At 43.1% G+C, this 21,619-nt stretch overlaps 1 protein-coding gene across 3 annotated transcripts in view; it reads left to right on the top strand.

The window, feature by feature from the left end:
- LOC311356440 (E3 SUMO-protein ligase PIAS1-like) overlaps window positions 1–21,619 on the top strand; it is a 50,356-nt gene that overhangs the window by 5,471 nt on the left and 23,266 nt on the right. Inside the window, exons 2-4 of one of the 3 annotated variants that reach the window (XM_084476219.1) lie at window positions 11,253–11,338; window positions 13,207–13,447; window positions 16,761–17,256. In XM_084476219.1, coding sequence (XP_084332345.1) covers window positions 13,406–13,447; window positions 16,761–17,256 — 538 coding nt within the window. In that variant the 5' untranslated portion in view covers window positions 11,253–11,338; window positions 13,207–13,405. The remainder of the gene's footprint in view (window positions 1–11,252; window positions 11,339–13,206; window positions 13,448–16,760; window positions 17,257–21,619) is intronic. The other 2 variants (XM_084476220.1, XM_084476221.1) reach the window with 2 other exon arrangements.

The raw sequence follows: 21,619 nt of genomic DNA, 5'->3' as shown, positions 1-21,619 counted from the left end.
GTTACTTGAGAACGGCAAAGAGAATAGTCTTGCCACACCACAATAACACCCACAACCACAACATGGCAACCACATACTGTATACAATAACATCTGACCTTGATTCTAGCGCTATAGCAAACCTAAAAAAAATCCGAAACATGACAAGGACAAAGTGTTATTGTTGACACTTGACACTTGCATTGTCGTAAGGACACTTTACTTCCATTGTTTCTAGTGCAATACAATACATACAAGACAAATGAACATTCAATGACCAATTTGTTGGATGTATCCCGGCCATTTCTTGAGACACTGGCACAAGAAACATGCTGCTCTTCGTCTTGCATGCAAGGCACATTGGGACACGACAGGGTACCCAGCTGGAAGTCGGTGGGATTGATGTGTGGTGCATTGTGGTCCTGTTTCTCCAGTCCTTCTATGGCATCCCACTTTGTTTGTGATTTTCCCTCCCTAACAACAGCGTTTGTTTGTGGTGCTTTTGAAAAGACTGGTCTCCTCTCGCCTCTTTTCCTATTTTTTAAAGATAGTGTCTCTCTTCTGCTCTTTTTGGCCCTTTTCTTTGGTGTGTGTGCCCTCTTTTCTGTGTGCAGGCCTCCATGTGTCTGGCCATGTGTAAAAAAGTACTCCTCCTCAGGATAAAATTGTGTCTGTTACTGTGTGTGCTGGCGAGTGCATGTTTAAATGTGTGTTGGTGTGTGTGTGTTTCTTTTGTCAGTCTGCCTGTCTGCTAGAGATACAGTGGTTAGCTACTTAACTTAAAAACAAATGGATGATTAAAAGGTCAGTGGAACGGATGGATGGAACGGCTTTAAACATCCAATGCATTGTATAGGGACTGTCCAAAAAGTGCAAGCATCAGAACTTTAATCTGCAATTTGCAAACTGCAACTATATAATAACAGAAATTGGTTCAGTTTATTGTTTGAAATGTGTTCTGTAGTAAACTAATTGGGATACAAACCAGTGAGTGATCATGAACATATAAATGAGAAAGTCCTAGGAAACTTGTGTAGGAAACGTGTATGTCTATTTAAAGACATATCAGTAATGTCAACCTAAAGTTTAAACCAGGGAAGATCTGAACCAAACCTGGATTTAAACCAGTGAAGATGTAAACCAGAAGTGACTTGGGCTCCAGCCTGTCTTGTTACATCAAAGCACACCGCCACGACCCTCGCCTCCTCTCATTAGAGCACTTCAGACAACATCAAAGATTGCAGCTCTCAGGTGTGTGTGTGTGTGTGTGTGTGTGTGTGTGTGTGTGTGTGTGTGTGTGTGTGTGTGTGTGTGTGTGTGTGTGTGTGTGTGTGTGTGTGTGTGTGTGTGTGTGTGTGTGTGTGCGCGCTTTTGATTTTGAACTTCAATATCTTGCTCTTTTCTGCTCTCTGTCTCTCTCTCTCTCGTTACAACTCTTGAATCTTACCGACAAGAGCTTTAGCTATCACATTTCTCTTAGTAACGGTATTATGTTTTATCTACGTGTACCTAATAGTACCTTTTTTCACGGGTTGAGAGTGGGACTGGCTGACCAATCAATGAAAGCAAGAGTTACTGTAAACAACACGAAAGACAAGCTGATAACAGATAATCAATAATCTACCACAACAATAATAATATATCTTTATTTAAAAAAATAATGATTGCAAATTGAAACCTTATGCAATTTAGATTTTAGTGCATGAGTCTAGGTAATTTGCTGTCCCATACTGTCATATCTCCCCTGTAAATGGTATGCAATTCAGGTCTTATTGGTTTCGGACATACCAAAAAATGCTAACATCTATCAAGACAGGGACAAACACTGGCTGCAGGTGTACTGACGCACTAACGGCTATCAAACACGGTACATTCCTTGGCTTTTAGATATATGTTGTGTTTGACCAGGTTTTTACACAGGTTAGACGTGTGTTCCTGGTCAGCTTTGTATTTCACATTACAACTATTTTAGTGACCGTTGTCTGCATTGATGTCTGCGTCCAGTTTGTAAAAGTGTAAAACAACTACATAGCGACTGCTTTCGGCTCGCCATTGACCTTACTGTTAGACACCACTTGAACGACTCCAACCAACCAGTTGCACTCTCAGCCTTTCAGGTACCGAAATATGATGATTGATTTCCGTACCCAACCCGAGACAGAAGTCCAGCTGCATTGATGAAAAAAATACATATTGTGTTATTATAGGGTCAATAACAGCAACCCACGGCTGCTTAAGCTTCACCCTATAACACTGTACAGATCTTTGGGTAAGTACTTTAGCTCTAAGTGTTTTGACAAAAACACAAAATGTCAGTGTCATTAGCTAACAAAGAAGGCCATTTTCTGTGATTTGAGGTCCCAGGGTCGATCACCATCCAATTGATTTAATCCTGACCAGAATGGCAGGATTTCTGTTGGCGGAGGCTTTGCAATATGAACCTGTGAAAACCTCATGTCCAGTTGTGTTCACAATTAAAAACCTTTCCTGTCATTCCTGTCTATTGTGGATGTCCAGTTATCTTCAGGTAGTCTCGAGCTACGCAGAGTCATATCAAAAGTTAATCTGTTCCTAGCACTCCGATTGCCATTTGTACATTTTAATCAAACATGCTCAAATTCCTGGTATAAACAATGATGACGTGATTTCTTAAGACAGTGAAAGGTGCTGCTGGGGATAATTTCCTCAAAGCAAATCAGAATCAAAATCTTTTTGTTAAGTACTTCCTTTTGTTGGAGCACAGCCTTAAAGACAGCTTTGTGATTATTTCTGTACTATCTTTCTCTTTTGGTTCTAATTTCCCCCCCCCTGATTCTTCACATTATGAATAACAGAGATTAATGAAGTTGACTGAGACATAACAATAATTTCAGCAGATCGGTCACTTCTCAGACGAGTGTGTCCTTCCTTCCTCCCTCATAGCCCCATACCTCCCCCCGCACACAAGCACACACACTCAGCTCCTGCCTTCTACTGTGTTTTCCTTGGCGCTGTAGAGAATTTCATTTATTTTAGTCTCAGCTCTCTCTCTTTCTCTCTCTCTCCACCATCCATTGTCCCATTCTCTTATCTCCCCTTCTCCTCCCCTTTTATTTCATTTCCAAATGCTTGCACAGTATGCTTTGACTAGAGACACATTTATATTGCCAGAGGCTGAGCACATACAAAATCCATTAATTTGTGATTTTGAAAAACAACAATGATTTGTATTTCTCTCTCTGGGTTTTTGGCAATGCAATGATCTCTGCTAGTCTTCCTTTAGGTTCCAAAAGAATGCACCACAAACATTGCAGGTGTCTTAAACTTAGGGATGAAATGGAATCCCATTGGACAGTATGTCTCAGTACCCCACCTCCACAGAAAGCACGGTGATGGAGAAAAAGAAAACGCGGTCTGAATTTAATTATTTTGCGCAATACACTGTTTGTACAGCAGATGCAACCATTGTTTTGTTTACTAGTAGTGTTGGCAGGTCCTCTGCGTGACGTGCAGCATCAACTCAAATTGTGCAACGTCATCTCAAAGCATAGTCGGTAGTACGGTTGACGAGAGCAACAATGGCTGAAATCTAAAATAATTCTTTCAAAATGTTTCCTGAAATTCTTATGGTTTCCTAACCTCCTGATCTCACAAGCTCCATTGTATTTTACTCGCAGATCAGTCTGGTAACCTGCGATGGAGAAAATTTCGAGCCGTTCGCCAAATGAACAGCCAATCAGTGTTGGTTTTGAGGCGGATTTAGGTGTGACGCAGATTTAACGAGAAGCGACTGTTCAGTCTAAACAAAATGGCGGCTTCCACGGATGAGATGAGCATAGCTATCGCGCAAGTTTTATCAGAATTAGTGAGTATTCCTTCACTGAAAGAACAGCAAAAAAACAGCACTGGAGGTTTTTCTCGGAGGAAAAGATGTTTTTGCTCTTCTCCTGACTAGTTTCGGAAAGAGTGTGATCTACCAAGGTCAAGAATCTCGTAGTGGGAGTGTGTCTGTTGGTTGCCCTGATGGAAGATCAAATTGAAGAGGCTGGGAAGCTAGGAGTCTCTGCCATGCAGCTAGGAGGAATGAACGACACAGACATCCTCCACGGCCGATTCCAGTTGGTGTTTGGTAGCCCTGAATCTTGAAAGCCCCCCAAAAAAAAATAACACTAATGGAGGCTGGCTTTACACGACAACGCTCCCGGGTGAAACCGACAAATTATTTTATCAGATGTGCCTTTCGTTTAGACGGCGACAGCGTTTTCGGGGCTTAAAAAAACACAAAAAAATTAACCCACCCTCCAGAGTGGAAATCTTAAAAATGCTCCACCATTGCGTTTCCGTCTAAAGGGTTAACAACGCAAAAGTGTGCTCTGAGCTGCTCATGCTGGCTCTCGTCCCGTAAGCGTTTACGTCACATCCATGTGCAGTACAGGCAAACCACAACAAATCGGATTTCACACACTTTTGCGTCATATGCACGCAGATTTCCACCCAAAGACGCTCGTCTAAACGTGGAATGAAAAGTGGGAACACAACGCCACTTTTTGTTTGTTTGTGTTCAGATCATTGTCGTGTAAAGCCAGCCTCAATCACAAATGTATAACGTGACAATAGGAGACATAAACAGGACTTGGGCCATATCCTCTTTGTTTTAAACAGTATATAAACTTAATCAATATCAAGTGCCACTATGCATATCACAAAATTAGGCTATGCAATGAAAAACGAAAACGGAATCGGAACTGCACAGAGCCAACAATGATGTGACAACTTAAACAGGAGACAGCAGCAGGAGTACTAAGGCTTATAGCCTATCTGCAAGAGATTCATTTCTTAATGTTTTTTGCTAGAAACACCAGTCTATCAACTTGATCAAGTGCGGCTCTCTTTTTATTCACGGTGTTACGTGCGGCGGAGAACACACGTTGGGAGCGCACAGACATGCCTAGCACACACAGGGATTTGCGCATCAATGTTGAGAGAAGTGGGTATTTGTGGCAGCCCGTGTCTCCACCAATGCAGCGTGTTTCTGTCAGTGGGGATGACTTGGGGTCGAAATTTACCATTCAGGCTGGCTGCTCCGTGCGTTATCCATTTTTGAATCAGGATATATTAATCGCTTGATTAGAGCGCCCGTGAATGGATGAGATTGCAAACAATAAAATAAAAAGTAAAAACCAAACGGTCTAATCATAGACTGTAAAAAATGTGCTACACAACATGTCATTTTAAAAAACGGTTTGATTATATATATTCTAATACAGATTTGTCACGTCATATTCAAATGCATATTTGAATATCGAATAAAAAGTGATGGCCCTAATGTCCCCCATCATTATTTATTGCAAATCACTGTTGTAGCAACAACAGCTCTCGGGATGGGCTTGAATTTTCCAAATGTTTCACATATGTTTCACACATGTTGTCATGTATGGGTCACCAGATGATGTAGAGGATATTGTTCAACAGGTTGGACAGGCTGGCAGAAATGGGTTGCAATCACTTGCAATTTTGTATGTTATCAAACAGTCAAGTCAAGGTTGAGTCAAGTACTTGAAGTCAAGTACTTGAAGGAGTGATTGGCACAGGCACACACAGCTGCTTTAAAAAAGCTATATTCAGCCATTTTGAGGAGCACACCACAAGTGTTGAGCCAGGACATCTGTGCTGTACCTATTGCCACTCTGTATGTTCATGTGCATCTGATGTTTGTGGAGAGCCTATTCCTAAACATGAATTGTTAGAACCAGATGTTTGATGTCTGAAATGTAGAGCGGTAACAGATGATGCTAAAACCTTAGTCTGGATATGTTGGAGGAGTACAGGAGCTCTTTAGTTAACGACACTGGTCAGCCTGTACATTTCCTGTAGATTCAGCACTGAACTTATTGAGGCAGTGGTAGAACACAGCGAACACATATTTGACTTGGCTTACATTGTTAGCAACCTTCCAGTATTCAGAGTGAGTTAGTGAGTTTTTGGTGATATTGAGTTGGATATAGAGCCTAATTCACAGGAGGAGAGCGTCACAGAGCCAGACATTGATTACACTGGTTATTTGGATGAGGATGAGGACTTAAGTGAGATGGGAACCCAACACAGCAGCACAGACTCAGACTCACCACCATTCAGGTGCAGGCCATTAGTGTCTCTTACAACAACTCAGAATATTACTCAACCTGAACTCAACCTAAGCTGTTGTCTTGTATTTTGTTAAGAATTGAAATTATTTTGCCATGTACAGTTTCTTGAACCAATGCAATTGATTAAAGCTGAGGGTCACTGTTGCTCAAAACTGTGTGCCACTGTTACTCAAAACTGTTTCCTTTCACCTGTTAAAATAGATTGATTAATGATACTTGTATCATTGTGAAACAAAGTTTGGCATTTGTTACTATTTAACTGCTTTCACATATGACCTCTGTCTTTTCTCCGCATTTGTGGAGCAGGAGGTTCGACCGTGAGGGTCATTCACACTTATTCACACTTGATGCCCGATATGCGGAGATCGGTGTCAGTAGAATCTCCGGCTGCTTAAGGGGGGCAGGCTTGCAAGGGACGGCATATGACGTAGGGTCGCAAGAGGCGGGATCGGGTTTGTTTTGGTTTGACCGCAGACAGCACGCAGGCAAAACGGGCAGAACTCATCGTGATGTTAAATGTTGCTGCAGCGATGCATATATTCCGTTGCATCCACAACATCCGCATCGATCGATGAAAGATTGGAGCATAAGTTACAGACAAATAGAAGAAACGACGAACAAGAAAGGCGTCGTGAACGACTGCGTTACTGGAGGAAGAGAGCGTCTTTTTTGGCTTCATTTCACATCTAACAAACACTGGGACAAATGTAGTTGATTTCTGTGTTTAACTGAGAAAACAGGGAGAGGAAGGACGGGACCCTATAATGTTCATCTAACTGTTGTCAATAATAATTGTTACGAGAGTAGCGCATGTGTGTGCGCGAGAATGGCAGTGTGTGAGTGGACGAGCGAGGATAGCGAGCGGTAGTGTGTGTCAGTTTAGTGAAGTAATGAACGAGTCCGGTTGTGTCTGTGCAAATGTGTAGGCCCTACTGTAAAGTTAGTGAAACTAAGAATAAAGTACCCAGCCTGTCAATAATCGGTGGCCGCTTCATTCCGACCATATTCAAACCTATAAGCAGACCCACTGCCGGTCAAAGTGATTCCCGAGAGAATCGACAGAGCGGAACGTCGCTTTTGTGCTCCTCGACTATGGTCTGGGAGCCGACAGCAGGGAAGGTGTAACATAATGATAATTAAAACTGCGCGCAGTGATGAACGGGACCTCGCGCCGGCTTGCGGCCGCGTCACGTGCCGTCCTAACATGTGTGCTGGCAAGATGTGCACATGTTAGGACCGCACGTGACGCAGCCGCAAGCCGGCACGAGGTCCCGTTCATCACTGCGCGCAGTTTTTAAAAAAGCGCAGTTTTAAAAAAAAATCGCGCCGGCTTGCGGCCGCGTCACGTGCCGTCGCAACATGTGTGCTGGCAAGATGTGCACATGTTAGGACCGCACGTGACGCAGCCGCAAGCCGGCACGAGGTCCCGTTCATCACTGCGCTCAGTTTTAAAAAAGCGCAGTTTTAAAAAAAATTCGTGAATTTATGTAATCTGTAGAAGCAGAGGTGCCCTGTGGTGTCCTACTGATTGTTTTGACATTAACATGTAAGACCACATTTAACTGAATTACATGTTCATTAACCCTACATCAATGATCCGATAAATTCCCTAGGAAGAGTTAGTTGAGTTTTCGAATATGTGCAGGGGGGGAAAAATGCTGTCGAAGATGAGGGAAAATAAGAAGAAGAAGAATAATAATCATGAGGGTTTCAATAGGGTCCTTGCCAAGTTTGGCTCGGTCCCTAATTAAAACTGCGCGCAGTGATGAACGGGACCTCGCGCCGGCTTGCGGCCGCGTCACGTGCCGTCCTAACATGTGGGCTGGCAAGATGTGCACATGTTAGGACCGCACGTGACGCAGCCGCAAGCCGGCACGAGGTCCCGTTCATCACTGCGCGCAGTTTTAAAAAAGCATTAACATGTATGACCACATTTAACAGAATTACATGTTGTAACAACTTTAACTAACATTATTAACCCTACATCAACAACCCGATAAATTCCCTAGGAGGAGTTAGTTGAAATACAAGGCGAAAAAGTGAAAGTATTCCATTCAAAATGGCCAACTTTGACAGCACGCCACGGCCATGCCCTTCAATGTACAGTCACAAATAGCACGATTTTGTTTCAGCACCACTTCATGACTGTACTGACCAATTTTGAAGCAGATCCGATAAATTCCCTAGGAGGAGTTAGTTCAAATACAAGGCGACGGAATTCAAAAATGGCCAACTTTGACGGCACGCCACGGACACGCCCTTCAACGTACAGTCACAAATAGCACGATTTTGGTTCAGCACCACTTCATGACTGTACTGACCAATTTTGAAGCAGATCCAATAAATTCCCTAGGAGGAGTTCATTCAAATACAAGGCAAAAAAGTGAAAAAAAATTCAAAATGGCCGCCAAGAGTGAAAATTAAAAATGAAAATAGCCGACTTCCTGTGGGGTTTGGAGCATGGGTCCAAGAGGCTTTTCTGTAGGTATTGTGACCTTGTACGTGCCTACCGAGTTTGATACATATTGGTGAAACGTGACGTAGGGGCTGCATTTTAAAGTTCCTGTAGGGGGCGCTACAAAAAATAGAAACACGAATTTTGGTATGTGAGCTAGAGGCACCAGTTTACACGTGTCCTGTGAATTTCATATTCATAACTATTACGGTGTCCGCAGAGTGATCGACCCTCCTCTGGCGGCCATGTTGTTTTTTAAATCGACTTAATTTTTGGTGAGCAGTTAGAACTTTGGTACCTAACGGCCATTGAGGTCCCGCTGTTGGTCCCGCTCAAATCAAACATTGCGTCTATGAACTGTGGCTATTTTAGTAACGGGCCACGCCCACTTCGATGCCACGCCCCATTTGAAAAATTGTTGACTTAATCTTGTTCAGAATTCGATTCTGAACAACTTTAGTAGAGAGGTCCAACACCATAGGAGTCAAATTAATGTAGATATGTGCAATTTACTATTTTTGGTGTGAAAAACACACCCCTTTTTGAACTCAATGGCTCATGGGTACTTTGAAAGTTATCCTACAGACTAATCCTTATGTCAGATTGAAGATAATGGGCCATAGATGATATGTGCCAAAGGATTTTTGTCAAAGTCGAAAAACCTGGGATCCTTGGGGAATTTACTGTTTTTAGCAAAATTCAAAATGGCGGGAAATCTGGCTACCGGAAGTGCTAAGTTAGTATCTGCAAATTTCTTCATTATGAGGATTTGCATATGTGTGCAAAGTTTCATGAGTTTAGGTCCAACCGGTGACGAGTTATGCTTGTGCAAACGTTGAAATTTTGGCATAGTTGGTATAGCGCCACCTAGGGGCGAATGTGAATTTGAGGGCTAGAATATCAAATTTTTCACCAGTCCCACAAAATGTGCCAAATAAAAATCAGTTTTCGAATATGTGCAGGGGGGGAAAAATGCAGTCGAAGATGAGGGAAAATAATAAGAAGAAGAAACACGAGGGTTTCAATAGGGACCTTGCCATGTTTGGCTCGGTCCCTAAAAATATTTTTTAAACCATTCAGCGAACAAAAGGCAGTAGGCTGATTATCGATTAGGGTGCGGGTGCCACTCAATGACATGCAAACGTAGACCAAAGCGTCATCAACACACCCACTCAACTGGTGTGAAATGCCGACATCCTACTGCTCATTCACATATAAGGTAATTAGCATTTCCTCCGGAGAACATACTACCTCGGGGGTAGTATTTTTTCAGGAGGTCCAACGTCAGGATATGTCATTCACATATACGGCACGTCCGTAGAATCTACGGAGAATAGACGGATGCACGTCCATATGTGAAAGCAGTTTATTTGATAATAAAACAATGACACATGGTACACATGGTTGTTTCTCTTTTTAATCTATGTTTGACGTGACGGTTGAGGTTGATGCTTCTGCGGGGCTTGTTTCTTTCTCTGCTTCTTTCCAAAAAACGCAAAAAATATATATATTTCTCTGCTTCTTCTCTTCTAAAAACGGCGAACTCGATCTCTAGTCTACCAAGCAAGCGGAAGCAATGCATGCAAATCCGACCTGATCTAGACACATTTTCAGACAGCGGTAGCTCTAATTCTGTTAGACTCTCGCTAATGCTTTTTTCTCTTGGATCCTTATTTTGGAATATGGACGGGACACCTGAAAGTGTGCCTTTAATACGTAAATTCTCATTACACAAACGGCAAATATCCTTTACCGACATGTTGCTTGCTTGTTGAGCTAACTTGCTTGCTGAGCTTTGCCTCGAGTTAACGCTCTGTTAGTACGTCATACGCTTCGTTGATCTGATTGGTTGATTTGGCTGGTCTATCACCAACATAGGTGATGATAGTCCACCTATGGTTTATCCAATCAGCTAAACAGTATTTTCGCCCCTTCCCAAAAGTTCTTCAACGGAAAGTTCCCAGATGGATATGCTGAGCAAATGTGAATCAATCCATCTGGCGGAGTCAGGTTAATGGTTTCCTGTTCCAACATCAGAAAGCAATGAAAAAATATTTAATAAAATAAACACTATTTGAAGACTAGAAATTTCCAATATTACCATGTATCTACATTTCTATAATGAAAAGGAAGTGAAGGAGACCCGAAAGACACCCATGAAGAGAACAATGCCAAAGGGCTGGCCAACCATAGCAAAATCGTTCGGGTCAGTACTTCAAGGCCATAACAAATCAGTTGGTTAGCACATGGCTAAGCTTTCGGTGATTAAGAATAACAGATTTGTTCATGTTTTGAAAAAAAACTTGAATCAAAGCACTGCTCAAGACTATCATATTCTACTGGTGGCACTGGTTCCACTAACTTTTTCATTTAGTAGCACCCTAACAAATTTGGTTTCGCCCCCTTTTTTTTTTTTCATGTCACTTGAAATCAATTGTAAAATGTTTATGCATAATTGTTTTTTTTTTTACCGCCAGTGCCTCGACATCTTTTTCAAATCTCTACCTAAAACTAATAACAGTCTGGTAATTAGGTAATGCACTCAGTTCCGATAATTTATTTCCTTCTGTCAGCCAGAATAGCGCTGGTGGTTTTATTTTCAATGAGAGCACTCACACCGGTGCTTCATCCAGCAGCTCTATAACTTCCAGCACTGCTCCAAACTGTAATTACCATCCCTCATATTATGCACAGAACAAGACCTAAAATCGAATCTCCCGACGCGGGTTGTCCTTCCAACTACGCAACGCTGCCCGACGCGGTGCTCCACGGCTTGTCTGGTGAGCAAAACACTTTAGCGTAACCTAGTTGGGCTCAGACCAAAGGTGGACCCCCAAAGCCACTGACTTCCTCAATACAGTATTTACTCCTGATATTGAAGTTTTTCTTTTTGAAGCCTAATTCCAATATAATGTGTTCTAACCAATAGGCTATGTGCACACAATACTTCCGCATTGGTCTCAGAATGCTTCTACAAATCCAGTTCCAGTGTTACACCGATTTCTGCGACCCACCGAAAAGCTTGATCCAAGGCAGCGCTGTTTTTTTTTTTAAACATGCACGAGTTTGAGGCGTAGACAGGCATGAAGTCGTTCATGTGCGGAAACATGGACAAGCTTAAAACTTTTTGCCCAGTTTTGTTAAACTGGGCAGTAGCACGTTGACCCATAGTATGGGTCTGTAAAATACTAATCAAATAAATCAGGGTTACGTTTTAAGCTTGTGCATGTTTCCGCACGTGAACGACTTCATGCCTGTCTACGCTTCAAACTCGTTCATGTTTCAGAAAATATTCAACAGCGCCCCCTTGGGTCACACTTTTCGGTGGGTCGCAGAAGTCAGTGTTACACCGGAACCGGTTTTGTAGAAGCATTCTGAAATCAATGCGGAAGTGTTGCGTGCATAGAGCCCATTGAACTGTTTCAGAATTGAAATGGGGAAGAAAAAAAATGATGTCAGTCGTCAACTCATATCCGCATTGCAATAACCCTATTTTAAAATGGACAGCACCATTAATACATTGTAAGTGGGAGAACCCTGGTATGTATTTTTTTTTTTTTACTGACCCGTTGCGACCTAGGAAAAATTGCCTTGCACCCTCATAATTTGCATATTATATTTCTTTGGGGCGCAGTCTTGAGCCCTGCAAAGTATGAGGTACCGTCTCGTGCCTACCTCACCTGCACCGCCATCTCCAAGCTTTACACCAAGGCAATAGTTCATGTAAAGCAAAGTTTTTGGAGAGCCGAATGCATTTCGTTAACGGCAGAGGGCTGAACATCACAAGCCACTCCAAGCTATATTACTATCACAGCCCATTCTATTGATAGTGACTGGAAGATAGAGAGCTTTGTTTTACAAACTGTTTGTTTGCCACACAGGGGACAACATTGTCGAGGTATGTTCAGGTTGTGGTCATTTTGGATGACAATGAGATGTGAAAAATGACCTTGATGGAGAACCCCATAAACATGGCAATAGCAGGCTCGCCGACAATGCATCCAACATGGACATTTCGGTGGAAAAAAGTTCACTCGGCCACCTCATAAACTGTCTCGCACATACGCTAAACCTGGCTAACCATCGGGGCTAAAGAAACTATGTCAGTCGCCTGCTTGGCCAAGTGCTCCACGGTAACTCCATTCTTTCCCAAAGAACAACCGCCCCCGCTGTGTTAGCTTCACTGCATACACTGCTGGAGAGTCCACACAGAAAGCTGATCACATACGTGCCCACAGGATGCAATAGCACCTCGGACATACTAGAATGGTACCTCTAGCAACTAGCTACAATCACGCCAGTTTTCCCAAGCCTTGAGGTCAAGAAGAACCCTAACGCAGCAGACAAACTCAGTGTAGCTAACCCATTTTTATTATAATCGTCTGACCGGCGGTGATCGATCAGTCAATGCAAACAAAGTGAAAGAACCGTCAAAACCTGTCGACCCATCGACCCAAAGGTTGAATTATTTGTCATATATTTTGGCCTTCTTTAAACATTGAAATAGCTGCTGAATATGTTCGTTATTAAATAGCTTTCTAAATCCAGTGACATTGGTTTTTATGATCGATCGCAAAATTTAGTTTTGTGATTTTTATTTAGCAGCCCACTCAGCCCCCTAACCTTCACTGATTTTGCCACTGAATAGCATGATTGAAAAGAGCATGATACCCGATGAGGATGACTCTCCCATCGCGGGGAGCATGAAGAGCACCACCCTCCAGGACCTCCATGTCAAGTCTCCTGACAAGTTTTAAGTCCTGCTGGTGATCACAGCTTTGGACCCATGCTTCAAAAGCCCCCCTCAACTTGACCACGCAGAAAGAGGGCTTGTGTTCTCAAATATCATGGAGAAAGCCTTGGATTGCCTCAAGCTACAAAATCAACAGGTAATTTAAACCAACTAACTTATCCTGCTAAATAATGATCCACAACCTAACACATTAGAAGACTATAATCCGATAAAACTTAGCGTTTGCACTTCAGAATCGTCAGTGTATCGTCAGTTCAGAATACAAAATGTATTTTATTTAAATAAGTTCAAAGTAAACATTGGCACAGCCTCAAAAAATTAACACTTGGTTGCATCTGTTGCTGTTTTAGTTTTGTTTTAACAAAACAAAACTCATTAAATGTTTCATTTAAATGTTTGGTGCTAATCCATAATCAGCCCCTTGATGAAAGCTACAAATCACCTGCAGTGATGGCCAACTTAAAAAATCCCTGATTTGATGAATGATATAATACGGTGCTTTTGTGTGTTTTGATATTTTCTCTTCTTATTGAAAGCATAACCTTTATCTTCAAACTGATTTGGTTATGAGTGTTGACTAGTGACCACATCAAAAAGAGCTATCACTCCTGAATAGCCTTGTTTCAGAGAGGGCAGCATTCACAAAACGGCAATCTGAAGCTAATCTGCTTGAATACCATAATAACAAAACTTGGGAGAACAGTGAAGGGGATCCTACCATATTTAGTTTCTGTGTTTCAGTGTTGGTTTCAGTTTTGAGTGTCTCAAACCTAGATTCTTACCCTATTTTTCAGATCTTTGAGTAAGGTAAAGGGGCAAAGAGCAGTGAGAGAAGACCGCTTGTCAACCTCCTGCTATTAAGGGATGAAAAAAACAGCTCTCCTCCAGCCAAGGATTCCACACTTGGACTTCTTCAGCATTTTTTTCAAGCAGTTGAGCCAGTGCAGGCAGGGAAGTGGACAGGGAAGTGGAGCTCTACAGGATCCTGCCTTCCATCCCGCTCACCAGCACTCCACTGGAATGGTGGAAAGAAATTGCACATGCATACCCTTGGTCTCACCACTACACATGTTCTGTCGGCTATCCCTGCAACATCAGTGCCCAACTAGAGGGGTTTACAACATACAACAGGGTGAAATACAACAGGGATGTAGTTTAGACGGGGAGATGATAGGAGAAGCGTATACTGTGGCTAAGGTCAGCTAGTCCCGCCACCCTCCTTTTTCATTTTTCTCAGAGTTTGTGTCTTTACTTCATGTTTACCTGTAAAGTGTCTTTGGGTGCTTAGATAAGCTCTATAAGAATCATATCTATTATTATTATAATTGTTATATGTCCTCATGAAGTCATTTGTCTGTACTGTCCGTGTTTTGTGTGTATATTAATCTTATGTCAGGGTCGGTGTGGTCATTTTTCTGTCTCGTAGGTCGTAGGGTAGGTCCTCTTTCTCCAGATTCTTCTGTGTTATCTTGCTGTGGATTTTTCCTCCTTTTTTTCTTCTCCTCTGTCTACAGAAATGTAACCTATCTGCAGTGTGGTGGATGGCTGCTCCTTTGTGTTTGCTTGAATTCATGGGTGTAGAAGATGCAGTCTTTTGTGTGTGTGTGTGTGTCTTTGGGAATGTGCTTTCATGTGAGCCAGTGTTAATGTGTATATGCAGATTGTGTGTGTGTGTGTATGTGTGCGAGAGAAGGAGGGCGGCCCCTATCATTATTGTGCTTTTGCTTCTTGTCGTTTCCTTCCCAACCCCCACCTCTCCACCTCATCCATATTTCATAGAACCGGTCATTTCTGTCGCCAGCAGGTGAATTTCTCGGTCAGATATATATAGAACCATAATATCATGGTGTATTTCCTTTTCCTTCTACCTGCTCTATCTAACACATGCATTGGACCCAGAATAAAGTTAAACGATCCCAATCATACCATAATTACATCCTGAAGGTCCTCAAATCTCATGTCCTGTCAGTCTGTGCTATTTGGTTTCCATCTCATCAGTGAGAGTGATGTATTGGAATCTGTGGTCGTGCTACTGCAGGTGCGGTTGGCAGCTTGCTGCCCAGATGGCTGCTGCAATCCCCGGCCTCCCCTCCCCCGGTCCCACCTGAAGACCATTAGTTTGTGTGTTTAATGCACACGGCTTTTCACCTACCCCTTGGGAGATGTGTCCAGACAATGGTGTCAGTGTTGGGATGTTTCTTGTGTTGTTTTTCACGCTAAATGCTTAGCGATTATAATCTGTTTTTCTTTATTCATCAGACGCCTTGTATGTGTGTTATGGATAAATCAGTTTGCATGTTGATGTTACATGTGTGTGTGCGTGCGCGTATGTGTGCATGCGTGTGTTTGCCTGTCGGCTCTGTATGTATGTTTTCAGTCTACACAAGGCATTGTATTTATACCATAAACAGTGGCTCCTGTCAGGGCAGCATTTACATCAACATCCACCCAGGACTGTCTGGGACTGTGTGGTCAGCTTTGGTTTAGTGTATCCCTCCCTTTAGCCGTGGCCAAACACACACATGGAGATATACACTGAGATAAACACACAACCCAAAACTCTGTCCAGGGTAGGGCCCTGATACGGGGTTGTGTCTTATCTGGGATTCCATTAGCCTTATCGGTGTGTCTGTCAAGTTGTCATAAACACACCAGCAAGTCATTTTATGCACATATTGACATGTATGAGCTGTGTTGTTCTCTTCTGGGATATATATATATATATGAGAGAGAGAGAGAGAGAGAGAGAGAGAGAGGGAATGTGATAGAGAGAGAGAGAGAGGGAATGTGAGAGTGAGGGGAGGTTTGTGATAGAGAGATTGAGAATGAACAGAGACAGAGAGAGAGAAGGATGACAAATAGAGAGTATGTTTGGTGAAGCAAGTTCGGCTGACTGGACCACAGTGTGTTCCAGCTTCTCTTTCATTAAAGAGAATGGGTGGACTCCATTTTTACATCCTGTTATTTGAAAACCATGGGAGCACAGACTTCTTTATCCTATTCATCACACATCCAACATCAGCGGTTCAACAGAACATAGGGACTTCATTTCCCTGTGAACTTAAAAACAGTTTAATCTTGATATTCTATGTTCATATTCCCTAATTATCTATCTCTAATCCCTGCCTGCTTATCTTTGTCCTGAAGAATATAAATGCATACCAAATTCAGATAAAAAATCATCAACAATAATTTATTTGTTGGAGCTATGGAGAGAAATAACGATCGCTACTGGAGTATTTTGTATCCGTTGCCTACAGAAACTACCTTTTAGAAATAGGTGAGCGAGTGTCTATAGACGTATGAAAGCAAATTTTGGACCCATTCAGCTCAGACAACAACCAGCCTTGTTCCTTAATGAAAAGGTGGCTACGAACCATGATCTGTTGTGCCTCCTGCTTAATAGACTGACTGAGCACTGCCCTCCTCCCTCTCTATCCCTGCTCCAGCAAATGGTGATGAGCCTGCGCGTGTCGGAGCTGCAGGTACTACTGGGCTACGCCGGGCGCAACAAGCACGGTCGCAAGCACGAGCTGCTGACCAAGGCCCTACACCTGCTGAAGGCCGGCTGCGGCCCCGCCGTGCACATGAAGATCAAGGAGTTGTACAGACGCCGCTTCCCCGCCAAGATGGTATCCCCCTCGGAGCTGGCCCCGCCTGTGCCGCACCGCCTGGGCTCCGGGCCCGGGGGAGGGGGCGCCACCGCCGCCGCCCTGCCTGCCGGCCTCTCCCAGCTGGCTTACGAGGGGCTGGGTGGGGCCCCGTCGCCGGCCGCACTCCTGCCGCTCACCCTGCTGGGCCCCGGGAAGCACGAGCTGAGTGGCCTGCCGCCACACCACCACCTGCCCGCCTCCGCCTCCCTGCACCCACTGCACCCCGACGTCAAGCTGCAGAGACTGCCCTTCTACGACCTGCTGGATGAGCTCATCAAGCCCACCAGCCTAGGTGAGGCTCATGGAGCGCGTGCGTGCGTGCATTTGTCTCATGCGTGTGTGCATGTTTTATTGTGATTGACTCCATTCAAACATGGTTTTTGTAGCACATGTCTGTGCTTTCAAGTGGGCTTTGTTATACATATGGATCCCTGCATATGTACACATACACATGCGGGCAATTAAACAAGGAATGTGAGGAGCGATGGTTGTGTAAATGGCTGTAAATATTACAGTCTGATCGTAAACCAGATTGCTAGCCTTAACTAAGAAAGATCAACTGGGGTAGGAAATGTGTCCTCGGGTAACAAGGATTTGTCAAGCAAACCATAAACGTTAACAAAAATATTGTAATCAAAAATAGTTTTGTTTAACTTACTTGCTCTTCTACTTATTTTTATATTAGGTTAATATGTATTTGGCCAAGTTTGAAAGCAGGACATATCATGTAATAGTCCTTCATAAAGTCTTTGTCATTGCATATTGTTTTTGAGAATTAAATAGATTTGTTCTCCAATGTTAAGTGGACGGGCAGTTTTACAAGAATGACCCCTCGAAAGGAATGCCTGGATATCAAAACTGAAAGTAAAATGTATAACAACATAGAACTACTGTGGTGGTGGTGGTTTATTAAAAGAATCACACATCTCATTTTTAATAGCTGTTAATAAAAAAATGTTTATTTAAAGTTAGAGAGATATTATCTATTCAACAGATTCACCTACCAAAGAGTAGACTAGAGTAGAGTTGGTTGGTATTTCTTGCATCCCTAGCCCTAAGGTCTCAATGGTTGCAATGCATATGTTGACATTGTTTCCATAAGCACCTGTTTATGTACACATTGTTGAATGAATGAATGAATGAAGTCTACCTAGTGGTTTGAAGCAAATTGCACTCATCCATCATACATCTAGGTGGACACGCCCACTTGTGATGTCAGAAGAGGCAGATTTTCCAAACGGCTTGTAGCGGCTAATCACACTCACACCTGGTGGTATAATATTTCACCTTTTAAGCTGGTTTGCGGTAGGTCGTGGCAGAGTGACCACTACCGTTCTATGTCACAGAAGAAATGGGATTAACTTTTTGTAATACAAAGCCTTTCTTTGTTTGGTTATGGTCTCAGTGGCTAGGTTATGTATTTCCAAGTCCTGGTTGTGAGTTTTACTTCATTAAAGGCTATTTAGAATTGAATATGAGTGAGTTTCGGTCAAAGACTAGTGCAAGGCTGCTATTCATGTACCTCAAACATGGATTGTTTACTCTGTTTGCAAAAATCTCTAGCTCGACCCTACATCCATATTCATGATATGAACTGAAACCCATCACAGTGTGACTGATGTGGGAAATGCTCAACATTATTCTGTCAAATTGAAGCCAACCCCTCGGATGAAGCAAAGAGTGCATCAGTATGAGGAGGAATTGGTCGGGAGCCTCTCCGTCAACACTATGGGATCTCTGCCCAATCCCTCTGATAACTTTATATATTATTGAACCAAACAATATGAAATGGTCTTTCAGTTAATCCGTTTCTTAACAGACCGACAATGATAGATGGGTTCTGTGTCTCTCCCTCCTCTTTTCCTCTCTATTTTACTTCTGGTCACTCGTTTGGGCTTTGTTCTCTTCTTGCAGATGTTTTTTTAAGACAGGAGTGTTTCTCATCTGTGCCAGCTCCTCATCCAATTAGTGGCATCTAGGTGTTCACAACTTACATGCTTCCATACCATCGAGCCCCCCACCCATCAATCAATCAATCTTATGATCACTATTTGTATTAGACCGTTAGTTCCCTGTCGACGTAGGCTGCATTTAGCCAAGTGTTTATTTCTGCCAGTGTGACTGGCCGTCATAGACTGCTTGGAGACACAATGAGGTCACACAAGGCCATGTGAGCTGCTGGCCCTTAACAGTCTTGTAGCGTCCAGTTCTTCTGCTTCGCTCTCTCTCAATAAACCTCTCAACCTTTTTCTTTTTTATAATTGGCTTCTCAGTTGGCTTCTCAATGCCCACAATGGCGCGCTCTCTCTCTCTCTCTCTCTCTCTCTCTCTCTCTCTCTCTCTCTCTCTCTCTCTCTCTCTCTCTCTCTGAGACAGGTGTGTCTACCCCCAGCCAGGTCTGGCAGGCATTATTAAACAAGCCCTGTGCCGTCTCTCACACTACTTCAAAGACAAGGATGCCTAAACTGCTTCAACAAACTCTGTAGTGCACTGTGTTTATATCCGGAGATTAAGCAGACCCTGCCTCGATAATATGTCTCTGGGCCTCTTTGTTTACCAAGACGTGAACTGGAAGACCTGTCTTCTGTCTTGTCTCCAGCAGTGGTGGGCTGCAGGAAGGAAGTGTGGATCACATCACATAAATATATGTATGTTGTGAAAGTACTCCAATAGCAGCAAGAAGGCACACTCAGTCACAGGAGGGCAAGGAGAAACGGACAAACAGGACAGATGGGTTTCAAAGTAAGTAGTCTAACGTAAACAAATGTTTTTTTCACTAGAGGTTTTAAAGCAGCAACAGAGACTGATTGGCAGACGTGTGGAGGTAAAAGGTATGGTAGCCTGTGTAGTGTGTACAGTGTATTGGTTGGAAAGTCCTAGTCCAACCTGTGAAGAATGCAGCAATATTGAACAAGCTTCGGACAGGTTCATCTTGAAATCAATTACCTCTTTTCCACCGACAGTACCAGCTCAACTCGCCACGACTTAGCGTGGCACGACTTGGTTTGGTTCCAGGCACGTCGTGTTTCCATCTTAAAAGTACCTCTTCAACGTGGGCGGGTCGTCATAGCATGCATGCACGAAACTGCAACACATACGCGAACATAAACAGACAGGGCTACACGTGTCAGGCTCGGACGTCGCACTCATTATTCATCCAGTGGTGTCACTCTGGCCAATCAGTTGCCAGCAGCCTGTTTACGTCACACAAGTATCAGATCAGCTTTCTTGGAACCTCGACGGAGGTGAGACTAAAAAAGTACCAGGTACCACATTTTGGTGATCGAAACGCAAAAAAAGGCGGGCTAAGTCGAGGCGAGTTGAGCTGGTACTGTCGGTGGAAAAGGGGCTAATGAGATAGAGGCAAACGGCTATATTTTACAGATACTAAATATTTACAATAAGACGTATACAGTAAGATATATCCATTCACGTGGTAGGGTTGACCAATTGCAGGCACAGTGTGTATTGGGGGTGTGTTGGAAAAGTGACACTATTTTGACTGAGCACCCTGCACATACTGGGGTGTAAGAAACCCAATGCAGCACTTTTTTGGGGTGGCAAAATGGCTCTTTTGTCTGTGAGCACACCATGTTCTGGTATATTAAGGCCAAAATAATCCAACCTTCTCTGTACCTTCACACTGAATAATGTTCAGCAGGAACCATGTTTGGGTGGAATATTCATTGGGAGGCATGTTGGGAAGAATTTCCTGAGCCTCGGAAATGCCTCACAAATAAATGTGGTGTGTACCTTTTATACTGCATTAGCATTTTAATGGAGTTGGAGAGCACCCTGTGATTAATTTGCCCGCGGCTTCATGTACAAACATGCTGCCAGCAGTTCTGTCATCACACTGTGTGTGTATGTCTCTCTCTATCTATATCTCTCTCTCATGCTCTGAGCCACTTTCTCTCCTCATTCTCTCTACCAGTCTCTCTCTCATTCTCTATGCTAGTCTCTCTCATTCTCTATGCTAGTCTCACTATCTTCATTTGCTCTGCTTGTCACTCTCCTCATTCTCTCTGCCATTATCTCTCCTCAGTCTTTCTGCTAGTCTCTCTCCTCTCATTCTCTCTCCTAGTCTCTCCTTGGTCTCTGCTAGTCTCTCTTTTATTCTCTCTGCCAGTCTCTCTCTCCTCGGTCTCTCCCTTCTCATTCTCTCTTCCAGTCTCTCTCGCCTCAGTCTCTATGCTAGTCTCTCTCTTCTCATTCTCTCTGCCAGTCTTTCTCCTCAGTCTCTATGCTATTCTCTCTCTTCTCATTCTCTCTACCAGTTTCTCTCTCCTCATTCTCTCTGCCAGTTGCTCTCTCCCTATTCTCTCTACCAGTCTCTCTCTCCTCATTCTTTCTGCCAGTTACTCTCTCACTATTCTCTCTGCTAGGTTCTCTCTCTCTACAATTCTCTCTCCTGTAACTCTATACTAGTCTCTCTCTGCATGTCTCTCATTCTCTGCTAGTCTCTCCATGTTTCTCTCCTCTTATTCGCTCTGTTCTTTTGCCTCCTTTCTCAGCTTGTTTTTCCCCTAAAGAAAATCGCAATGCAAAGTATTGAGGTATAAGGCACTCACACTCACATGCTCACATGTTCGCAAAGAAATCTACACATACGAATAAAGCCTAACACCAACTTACTTATTAACATTTAAATAAAT

This window comes from Micromesistius poutassou (assembly GCF_964030765.1).
Source record: "Micromesistius poutassou genome assembly, chromosome: 12".
Classification (NCBI taxonomy): domain Eukaryota; kingdom Metazoa; phylum Chordata; class Actinopteri; order Gadiformes; family Gadidae; genus Micromesistius; species Micromesistius poutassou.
This window is presented reverse-complemented; position numbering and strand designations above follow the sequence as displayed.